The following is a 12,252-nucleotide window of genomic DNA, read 5'->3' on the forward strand; positions in this document are numbered from 1 at the left end:
TGGGCAGACATTACAACAGATCACTGGGTGCTAAAAATTATTTCCAGGGGTTATTTCATTCCCTTTTCCCAGCCCCCGTCCAATTAGGAATCACCTTCCCGATGTGATACCCCATCAGAGGGCATTAGCTCAGCAAGAATTACTCGGGCTTCTTCAGAAGAAGCCATCCAAGAGGTTCCAGTAGGATAATGAAAATCTAGAACTTACTCTCGCTTCTTTTTGGTGCAAAGAAGACTGAGAACCTACTTTCAATTCTAGACCTGAACGAGTTACAGCTCTCCGTCAAGAAATCAATGTTCTGGATGGTCACTGTCCAGTCCATTGTACCTCTTCTGCACAAGGATGATTGGATGTGCTTTGTGAATCTCCAGGATGCATACCATCATATAGTCAGAGACCCTTCTTCCCCTTGGAACATTTCCTTTGTGCTGCAGTCTCTTACACAGAGTCCCTCCAACCCTGCTGTTACTTGTGATACGAAGTTTTTATCTTGGAAGACTGCCTTTTTGGTAGCTTAACATTGTTGAGATGAGTTGCAGGCTCTTTGTATTAAGCTTGCATACGTGGTGTTCTATAAAGACAGAGTGGCTCTTCGGACCAACCCCTCCTCCATGCCCAAGGAAAATTTGAATCAGTCCATTTAGTTCTCAGTTTTCTTCCCAAACTTCTCCAATAAAGGCAGATATTTGCTGCACACACTTGATGTTCATAGACAAGTACGCTTCTACTTGGACAGGACCAAGAGCCTCCGCAGATCTGACCAGCTGTTTGTGGCCTTTTCTATTAACAGAAAGGGTCAGGCGGTATCTAAGATTACTATATCTCATTGTATTTCAAAGTGTATTTTCATGGTTTATTCCTTGAAATTGTTTGTCATTACCAGGACCAGTTAGAGCTCATTCCACTAGATCTGTTGCTACGTCAGATGCATATTTAGCTCACCATTCCACACTTTTGTCACTCATTGTAAGCTTGACATAGTCTCCAAGAACAGGTCTTCTTTTGGCTGCACAGTTCTTTGGCATGTCCTTCCATGAGGCCACCCAGGGGTTTATGGTAGTTAGGGAATCTGGCACAAGAGTGAGAAATAGTGATATAGATAACATCAAATAAAGTTATATGTTTACCATAACTTGGCATCTATGTTATCCTTTGTCACTATTCATCACAATCCCTCCCCCCTTCCCCCATCCTGTGGGACCTAGAGGAAGTGGAGATGTCCGGTCTGGTGGTTAAGGTCTTCCTTAGCTGTTTTCTAGCTCTAGGGCAAACTCGATCTAAGTGGTTAGAGGGCAGCAAGGGATTATGGGAGTGGGAGGAGATCGAGCCTAAGATCTGTCTGATAAGTTGCCGGCTTGGATCCGATGTTGGATCCTATACCCAAGAGTGATGAATTAATAGTGACACAGGATAACACAGATGCCAGTACATAACTCTTTTTACTAGAAAATGGAAATCAAAATCTAAACCAGCTGTATTTGAAATATTGAATATTGTAATAGAGATAAAAGAACTGGAAGTGAGATCTTCAGAAAAAGGAAGGAGCAAGTTGCATAGAAATAAATTAAATTTGTAGGAACAATACATGCATAGTAATGTTTAAGAAGAGGAGTGAGGATTAAGGGAAGATGTGAACTGAGCAATTTATGTAATGTTGGACTAAATGACAGTTGTTGTAAAGAAAGAAAACATATATGTAATGTATAATGTTTCTTCTTCTTGAAAAAATTTTAATATGGTATGCTTTTTTTTCTTTTCTATTAAGTTATGTGTGCCTATGACTTTAGTTTTAAGTTAGTAAAGGTGTTTACAGTAAGGCCATTCCTAGTGCTAAGGAATGTTTTAGAAAGTATGAAAGTTCAAGATGCTAACCTAGCAAATCCTTATGCCCCTTCTCTTTTCTCAAGCCTTCATGGTCATCCTGGACCTGAAAGGTAACTGCCTTCACATGCCCTTGCCAGAGAAGACAGGTGTTGCATCTTATTTGAAGCAGGGAGTTGCCACTTCCATTTCACTTTCTAGCCCCTTGGATTACCTACTACACGGAGACAATTCACAGAGTGATTGCCTTCAGCAAGAACAAAGGCATTTTTATTTGTCAATATCTGGATGACTGCCCGATTCATCTACCAACCCTCAAAGAGACACTACAATTCTTCCTGGCCTGCTCTTACAGTCTTGGACTGTCTGCCAATCTACCCAAGTCATAGTTGACTATCTACAAGACAAGTCATGTTGCTGTAAGTCTTTCAGGATACCATTCACCGAAGGGCCTTCCCCATTTTTGAAAAAGTCATGTTCCCGACCAGTTCACTTTTATGTCACAACTAGACCAGATCATTACAAGGGAGTTTCCAAAGACATGGGGCTGCATGGCTTCCTCATTTGTAATGGTCAATGCAAGACTGTGTGTGAAGAAGTTTCACTGGTATTTCAGAAACCGATGATGCAAGCATCTTTCAGTGATATGTCAGAAACAGATGGAGCCACCATGCCTCATCCTTGTAGCATCCCATCCTTTTCCTGCCCTCTATCAGGAAAGCTCTAGTAGTGGATATGTCAGGTGAGCCTTACTTGGGGGGGGTCCCATTAATGTTTGGTCCAGAAACCCAGACCTGACTCATCGAGCATCATTTGGGAAGCCCACTCAAGAAATTCTAGGGACTCTAGCAACAATGACGAGAGAAGAAAACGCCACTATAAAGGAAATGATGGCAGAAATAAGTAACTTTAGCCACCAAAATATACTGTACTACTCAAAACGAATGTATTATTAAAGTATTTAAAGGTTGCTGATAACACATTTGCTCAGAGACTGAATAAATATCTTTATTAGTACCCTTTATAGTTATGCAATAATGGTAACCAGCAAAGCATCCATACCAATCTAGAAATATTAAAAAAAAAAACTTCTTCCACATCATTAGAGATGACACCACAGTGATGCAAACATCAACAAACAGGGCATTCTAAAACATACCTCTTGTGCATGTTGACTGTAGAGGCATTGATTACAGCCCAGAAGTCAGGAATGACCCTCAGGGCATCCTGCATTGGTTCTTAGGAAATTCCATAGCAGACCAGCGTAAGTTGGACAAAGGCAGATCTTCAAGAATAGATGCTGGACAGAGGTGTTTTTGTTTATCAGGTGGGATGTGCCAGAAGTAGACCCTGTGGCTTTTCAGACAAATAGACAACTTGGAAAATCTTGTTCAAGTTACCAACACAGGAAACCTACGTAACATATGCCCCGTCCATCAGCTGGGCTGGTCTGTTTCTCTTTGTTTTTCCCCTAGTCTTTCCTATCCATGGTAATAAAGACATTATTAGGACAGAGCAAAAATGATAGTCATAGCCTGCATTTTGTTGAGACAGCATTGGTTTGTCTTCCTTCTCATTATGGTAAGGACAGAACCTGTGCTGCTACTTCAGCATATGAAGCGTATTGGTCCAGATTGAGGGGTCTGTCATGCCACCCAGACAGGGAGTGCTAAGGCTGTCAAGCTTGGGTGATTTAACTCTCATTTCTTTTAGGCATGTGTTTTCCGTGGAAGTGCATATTATCTTCAGAGAGGCAAGGAAACCAAATGCAGGGAACACTCCTAGAGAAAGTACACGTAACAAATCTCCTCAGCAACCCTGAATGCACTGTTTCAAAACACCTACATCAACACCTACAGCCACATCTCAAGGAGTCTCTACTTCTAAGCCAGTAAGGCAAGCCACTACACATCCCAACATTCTGGCCTTTGGAGGCTGCATTATGAGACGCAGTGATGTGCCTGTTCCCAGGTTGAGTAAGGAGAAAGTCACGGTTAGTTGCTCATCAGGGGACAGGATCTGACATATTAACACACACATTCGGGTCATTAGTCCACAAGTACCAATTATGTCTCAGCCATAGTTCATGTGAGTATAAATGACCTGAGATGTTTCATTGTAGAGTGTATGAAGAGAGACATTGTGTAGCTCTTGTAATGTGTCCCAGGCTGGTGTGAGCCTAGCATTAGGCAGCAATCTACTTTATTCAAGAATGATGCCACAACATGAACAGAAGAAGACTGAAATAATTGGCTTAGTGTGTGGTATCATTCTAAGGGAGATGTGCATTATTTGTCAGCATGGAAGGAGATGGTCAATAGACCACACTGCTTTGCCAGGGATGGTGTGCACCTCTCTCCTCTGAGCTATTGAATACTTGCTAAAGCATTAGCCTCTCCCATAATGCCTTTTTAGGCAATTCCAAAATGAAACCACTTCCAAGATAGTCAATCAAAACTGAAAAAATCTAAACATGTTACTGCTCAGTGCTAGGAGTCTAAACAAGAACCTTCACTTCTTAAAAGCTCACCTCAGCCTAGAGAACGCAGACATTTATGCAGTCACTGAAACATGGTTTTTAGCCATTGAGAGCATGCCAGCAGTGTGAAGCTGTAATGCTTTCCACACATTTAGACCAGCTACTCAACAGGCATGGACTAAAGGTGGAGGTGGTTTGATTAACATAAAAAATAAATAAACCTCAAGGTTGGTCAAACAGATCAATACACTTGTGATTCTCCATGTTAAAATCATCATAGGCAAAATCCCATACCACTTCGGTCCAAGCTGTAGATCCCCCTTGTATGACCCAGGAAACCCACCTATACTGAGCCAGAAGATATATTACACCTTCTGGCAGATAAATTCAGTTCTGACTGTAGCCTTCCCTTCCCCCCAGCTTCTCCTCAGGAAATACCATCAAATATAATGTCCCCTACTAGTATCACTAGGGAACAGGTCCCCAGTGCTCACTGTAATGTCAGGAACATTGCATAGCTATGCCCCAACAGTATCCCAAAATTCCTTCTACATAGCATAAAACATGGCCTGTCATGTCCTTGGGAATTATTATTTAACTGTTGCCTCCAAACAGGCTTTGTACCTCACGAATGAAGAACTGCAACCATTGTCCCTCTGCACAAAGATAGACCATCTACAAACCCAGAAGTCTCACTAGTCTTATATGCAAAGCCATGGAAAAAAATATCATAGAAATGATCAGTAATGACATAGGAAATCTCCAGACATTGGACCCAACTTACTTTGATTTCGCCAAGGGCAGGTCTGTCTTCTTAACCTGGTGGACTTCTTTAAGAAAGTCATCAAAGCAGTTGAGGCCAAAATGGTTCACACTGCCTACCTTGATCTGGTCAAGGCATTTGACACAATTCTCCACTCAGAATTGTTGACCAGCTCAAGAGGTTAAGTATAACTTCTGTGGCATCCAGTGGATAGCCAGCTGGGTCACAGACAGGACCCAGTAAGTTAGAATTTGGGGAGTCTATCTCTACAGTGAGGTCAGTCACTGTCAGAGTCCCCCAGGGATCAGTCCTTGGACTGCTCCTTTTTGGCATCTACTTCTCTGAAGTCAAGCCCAATATGAAGGGCCTCTGGTTGACCACATATGCAGACAATTTCAAATTAGGAGCTGTTACAGAATCTCCCACAGACACTAATGTTCTCTAGGTAGGGCTGACACAGACAAATAATTGGTTTCAGAGCCATGGACTAAAACTAAATGCCAAGAAATGCAAAATAATATTCTGGATGTCATCTACCCTGGTAACACTCAGATTGACAACACACCCCTGACAGCTGATCCAGTATTCAGGGACTTTGGGACACACATGGACAGTAATCTAGCCTTTGACCATCCTGTGTCTACAGTAGTGAGGAAAATCATTCTATGTTGTGAAACTTATAAACAAAGGTAAGGCATCTAGATCCACAGAGGTGATTGTTCCACTGATTTAGAACTTGTCAGACCTATCATTGAGCAAAATGCCCCTTTGGTATGTACCTAACAGGCTTATCCAACAATTGGAATGTCCACAGAGGTTCCTCAGTAAAAGAATACAGGGTGTAAGCAACATGTCCTGTGCAGACCACGTCAAAGCTCTGCCCCTATATTATGTCTCCTACAAGCTGTTGAGGAGAGATCTATGCCTGGGATACAATGCATTGTCAGATCCCACCCTAATGGGCCTCATGTATACCCGCAAAACAAACAGCACTAGAAGTACCCATTCTAAAGCATGAAACCTTGATTGTGCTATAAATAGGATCTGCTGGGAGAGACAGGTATGTATCCTAAAAACTACCCCTTTTCTGGAACAGGCTCCTCATCCATATGAAGCAGAGTTTATCCTTAATCCAATTCAAGTGTAACTTGGACATTTGGATGGGGAACAGGAAATTGCATCCCTGGTTTGTAACTTAAGTCTCTAATGGACACAGGCAGCCTGTAAAAGGTTCATCTTCAAGGCCCCTGATTATAAATGTTTTATCTCCCAAGCCCCTGCTTATCAAGGGTACCATAACTTGTCAGAAATTTGGTATGCACGGCTAGGCTAAAAAAGCCGCAGTAGTCATTGTGTGGTACACGCCTATCAACTTGCCTACTTAAATTGAACAGCTTCTCCTTATGGTGCCAAGGGAAGGTCTAGTACCCAACAGGGACCTTGATGCCTACGTTCCTTATCCTATACCTTTGTGAAGTTACACATCTCGGCTGTTTCAACCTGCCTGCCTTGGGATTCCTCTCTTTATTCCTTATTGTCAGTAATGCGTTTCCTAAAAAAGGATACTGCATCTTTGACCTTCAGCAAGGAACTTTTCCACAGTGAGACCTCAACTCTGTCCTTGCAAAGCTGACATTTTCCACTTTTAAACAAGCTTCTTCTGCATTCTTGAAGTTCCTGACCTGGAAAACTATTTTCTTAGTGGCTGCTACTTTAGCTTGCTTGGTTATTTGCAAAGAACTCTGTGTAATCTACCACAGATACAGGTTCTCTGAATGCACCAGCATTTCTTTCATGCCCAAAGTAGTAACAGAACTAAATACTATTTTGTATACAAGTAGGTTAGTGCTAAGGATGGTGGTCCAGATGTCAGGCCTTATGCAGCAGAAGTCCCAGAATGTAGTCTTCTAAGACAGTGAATATACTTGAACATTTGCAGTGGACATACTTGAACATTTGCACTTTTGGTAAGTTGCTAACACAAATGCACTTTCTTTATTATTGTTTATGAGCTCAATCAGCGATGATATTTTTTCTCAAACAAATGCTTTACTCTGTGACAGCATGTGGCTGTCATATTTTTATGTAAGATATATATTTTTCTATTGGAAGGCATAAATAATGTGTCTTTCTATGGTGGAAAATGCAGATGACATCTAAAAAATTAACTGAATAACGGAAGAGAGTGAACTAAAATTACGGTGAGACCATATTAGTGCTGTGAGTGAAATGCCTGATAAACTTATGTCTCAGCCTTTCTTCACAGAAGTGTATGACAGTGTTTCACATATGGGTAGAATGTGTGATGCGTGAGCATACTGCTGGATGAGCGCACAGCATTGAATCAAATGCATTTGTGCTTTTACTGTTTGTAGGTTATACACCATCTTACATTGTCACAGAATTATTCTTCTGCATGTCACAGAATTATGCTTCAACATTTCATTTCACAGTGTAGAAAACTGTCATCTTGTAGTACAGAGGATTTTTGAGACCTGACGTGAATGTTGTAGCTGATGATGTCTGAGACTTGAGAACCGTGCTGACAAGCAAGTTAAAGGGGATGAAGTGAGAATGCTGCAGCAAGGTGTCACACTCCACAAATTAAAGACCTGCGTAATTCTGATCCTGCCATGGCTGAGGAGTAACTGCAGCATATTACAAATAATAATGATCTTTGCAAGTAGTGACATTGCTGGTCTCCCACCCTTAAAAGAGATTGCAAAAGGGACTAAAATTTGATTTGTAAAGTGATATTGTAGGTTGTGGACTTGAATGTATGTTTAAAATTATTCCTGTGCATTTGGAACATTTCAGTATCAGAGAAGAGAGAACCACTTTTACAGGCAAGTTTTATTATTAACATAGAGCTGGTTGTTTATTTTTATCTACATAAATATTTTGTTTTGTAGGTCTTTGTCTGTTGACCGTATTTCTAATTCGGTACTAACTGATCTGATGACTCATCATCACAGACACAAGGAGCTGGCTAACCACTGTAGTCTTTTACAGGAACATTACCATCAGTGCTATGTGAAAGGTGAGGCTGTCTCTTTTTTTAACCTATTTTCTCCCTCCTTTCTCCTTCAGCAGGCCTCTATTCTGTGTTAGTGTGCCAGTTGTTACTGCCTTCTGGAGAATTACTTACTAGACCTGAAGTAAGTTCCGAGTTTAATTTAAAGCACAGGAAAAGTTGATTAAAAAGTGTCTCAGCAGAGTATGAAAAACAAAAACAGAAAAATTCATATAACAGGATTTAATGAATGGTTAAGTGCTTTTGTTTCCTAAACTTGTGATTTCATCATATAACAAATTCCATTCACAGCAATGTATAAAACATAGCCACATGGCTATCATATCAGATATTAGTTAATCAACTCACTTGGTTAAACTCCAAATTCAGTATCAACATTTTTGTGTAAAAAAAATAAATAAATAAAAATTAAATGTGCATAACATAAATAATTGAGCACATCTATAAAATGCACCTGTACTAGCATCATTTCTTAGCTTTGTCTTATAAATGACCTTTGAAATTCAAACCCAGGGGAGGGGCACAGGTACCCAAGAGCAATTGCCAGTGTAATTTGATAATATCTAAAATCCAAAAAACAAAAATGCTGACCAAAACGTGGAGTAGAAACAAAGCAAATACAGCAAAGAAAAAACAAGACTCTAAACAAGTGAGAATGACTAAGGGACTATGTCCCTCTTCCCACACTGGCAGTCCCTTTTTCCTTTCAGAACATCTATATCTTCACTTCTGTCTTTGGCAACAGATAGTTTCAGACAAATAGATTCTGAAGGTTATTTATCAAGGCTACAGATGACAGTGGGAGGAAATTCCTCCTTTCCAGGGGATAATTCCTTATCCACCAGATCAGACGCCTCTATTTCCCTCTGTCTTTCAACATATGTTGTCTCAGGGAGCAATAGAGACAGTTCCTCTTTCCCATTTTGAGAAAGGCTTTTATTCAGGGATGTTTTAGATGTCAAAGAAAGAAAATGCTTGAAGAACTGTTCTGGACCTTTCATTACTAGACCAATTTGTGATAATGGCCAAATTCAAAATGCTGCCATTTTACAATCTATTACCTTTGTTTCCTCATTCATGTTTCTTAGTAATACTAGATTTAAATGGCACATATTACATCCCCTATTCATCCAGATTTCAGGTATTTCTTAAGGTTTTGTGTGTGTGGATGACATTGTTCGTTCTCTGCCTTACCCTTTAGACTGTCCACTGCACCAACAGTGTTTACAAAATGTGTAGATGTTCTTCATCTCACATTGCTGCAGTCCTTACATATGGGTAATCCGCTGTCCTCGGTCGGCCCGAATACCAAAGTATTAGGCTGACGTCGGTCAAGGTGCTTAAAACTGACATCAGGACGTCAGGGTACAAAAGCGCATGACCGACGTCATATCCTCAGTCTTTTTTGCCGCATGGTCCGATGCAGAAGCAGCTCTGAAATAAGTACAATATTTTGGTTTTTTCTTGCCTCAGTGTATTACCGGATGTCAGAAAAAGTGAATAATTGTATTTCTTGTGGGAAGCAGATACCGCATAGGGATTATCATTCTTTGTGCATTCCTTGTTTGGGGCCTGAGCACGTTGGGTGTCGCTTTTGTGCTAGGTTTAATGTTGGATTGTGCTAGGCTGGTCTTGAAGCGGTGCAATTATAATATGCCGCCGGATACTCGAAGCGCAAAGACAAAGCGGTTAAACCCAGGCAAGATGAGTCATCCGTTCGGGGACCCGGTTCTTTAGAGGCTTCAGTGGAACCGGTGGTTCCGATGGAGGCTTCTCTGGAGTCTCAGGGGGAGACTTTGGTTTTGCAGGATGTGGCCTCTCACGAGGCTGGTCAGGCTGAAGGGGCTTCTCAGGTTTCTGTACTCCCCTCCCTTCCCAGTGTGGCTAGACCCTCTCCTTCTGTTTCAAAGGCTTCTTCCAGAGGCAGGCCAGGTTTAGCTTCTGTTGGTGTCAGTCCTAGTTCAGCAGGGTCTGTGCCTAAGAGGCACATGCTTAAAATGGCAGAAGATTTGATTACTCTGATTAGAGGTTCTTTGCCCCCTCCTGATAAGAGGCCTAGGGTGGAGCCAGAGTTGGAAAGTTTTGAACAGGCTGATGTTTCAGAGTTGAAGACTTGCAGGAGTACACTCCTTATTCTGATTCTGATGCAGAAGATTCCACTCCTTCTGCTTCTCCTCCAGAGGATTTTTCTTTTCAGAGACTCTTCATTCTATGAGGGAACATTTTAAGTGGGAAGGTCAGGACTTCTCTGATTCACGGAAAAGCCTTAGCGAATTTTTGTTTGTCCCTCACCATAGGCCCTTAGCTAAACACCCTGTTCTGGATCTAGTGCAACATGTATTTTAAGAGGCTTCACTTAATCCTGATTCTCTGCCTCCTGCCTGTTAAACCGGATAGGTATTACAGGGTGCCTGAGGCTCATAAATATCTCTATAAGAGTCCTAGGGCGGACCCAGAAACTATTAGTCAGGGACCTAAGGGTGTCAAGGCCTCTGTTGTAAAGAATCCGGTTCCTCTTGATAAAGAGGCCAGAGCTTTGGATAGATGGGGAAAGAAGGTCTATACATCTTCTACCTTAGCCATGAGGGCTTTGAATTGCCAGTTTCATATGTTGAAATATCAAAATTTTCTTCTTAATTGAAATCTAAGGTGGATGCTCTGGCAGAAGGCATTGACTGTAAAGAGTTACAAGATTTGGTACATGTCTCTGAACAGGTGGGTAAGCATTCTTTACAGTGTGGTTTTGATGCTTTGCAGGCCCCTTCTAGGGTGGCTGCCACTGGTTCAGTTCTTCGCAGGCACGCCTGGCTTAAGGATCAGACTTTATCTGACCATGTCAAGACGAGGATTTTGGATGCTCCTTTGCAGTCTGAAATGTTGTTTGGTCCACCTGTGGAGTCAGTCTTGAAGAAATTGGAAGACAAGGCTAAGTCTATGCAGACTGTTAAAGATTTTTTGCAAGTCCAGCCTCCAAAGTTTAGCAGAAATTGGCCTGCTAAGGGGTGGACGATCCTTCTTCTGATGCTCAGTCTAGGGGTAGATCTAGACGTGGTAGGGGCAGAGCTCAGAGTTCCTTCAGACCTAGAACATGGAGTTCACCTGCACAGTCTTCGAGTGAGGGCAGGGGCCAGTCCTTAAACAGGCCCAATGACCAGCTGCCAGATCCTTCTTGCCTGGCAGCACCTTTGGGAGGACGGTTGGCACTCTTCAAGGAAAATTGGATTTTAATTACCCAAGACAAATAGGTATTGGATATCATACACCAAGGCTACAAGTTTTATTTCCATACCTTACCTCCTTTCAAAGGCATGCCAGACGTTCCTCCTCAGCAAAGACTAGAGGCTCACAAACAGATTTCTCTACTACTTCAAATAGGAGCTATACAACCGGTCCCTCTGCCAGAAGTGGGCCTAGGATTTTATTCTAGCCTGTTTCTAGTGCCAAAGAAAGGGAACACGTGGAGACCAATTTTGGATTTATCTATCCTCAACACATATCTGGACATTCCCAAGTTCAAAATGTTGACGTTACAACAGCTTTTACCTCTGCTGGGCAAGGATCAACTGGATGGTGGCTCTGGATCTCAAGGAGGCTTACCTTCATGTTCCTATCAGGCCCAGTTGCAGGAAGTATCTGCTGCTGGCTGGGACTTTTCATTATCAGTTCTCTGCATTGCCCTTTGGCTTATCTACTGCGCCCAGAGTATTCACAAAGGTTCTGGCTCCAGTGGTAGCTTTCTTCAGGCTAAGAGGAATACAAATCTATCCTTATTTGGACGATTGCCTGATTCTGGCTCAAGGAAAGGACGAACTTCTTCATCATTTACAGTATGTGATGGCAGTGTTAAGAAGCCTAGGGTATTCTGTGAACGAAATAAAGTCCAGTCTAGTACCCTCTCAGGACATGTGCTTTCTGGGTGTGAGACTGAATACAGCATCCCAGATGGCCTTTTGACCCCGGACAAACAAAAGAATCTTTCTTTACTTCCATCAATTGTCTCGTCAGTCCAGGCTGACTGCAAGGACAGTCCTTCAAGCCTTGGGGTTCATGGCATCTTGTATTCTGGTACTTCCCAATGCCAAACTGCATATGATGAAGCTACAATGGTATCTCAAAAATGTATGGACACAACACTGCCAAGATATGGACACTGTC

At 41.9% G+C, this 12,252-nt stretch overlaps 1 protein-coding gene across 2 annotated transcripts in view; it reads left to right on the forward strand.

Moving 5' to 3' along the window:
- The window catches only part of SZT2 (SZT2 subunit of KICSTOR complex), a 3,556,133-nt gene that overhangs the window by 1,081,697 nt on the left and 2,462,184 nt on the right, over positions 1-12,252 (forward strand). For both annotated transcript variants that reach the window (XM_044085412.1, XM_044085413.1), the window contains exon 27: positions 7,976-8,103. In XM_044085412.1, the coding sequence (XP_043941347.1) occupies positions 7,976-8,103 (128 nt within the window). The remainder of the gene's footprint in view (positions 1-7,975; positions 8,104-12,252) is intronic.

This window comes from Protopterus annectens, chromosome 10.part0 (genome assembly GCF_019279795.1).
Source record: "Protopterus annectens isolate FY-2018-M chromosome 10.part0, PAN1.0, whole genome shotgun sequence".
In the NCBI taxonomy this organism is placed as follows: Eukaryota; Metazoa; Chordata; order Ceratodontiformes; family Protopteridae; genus Protopterus; species Protopterus annectens.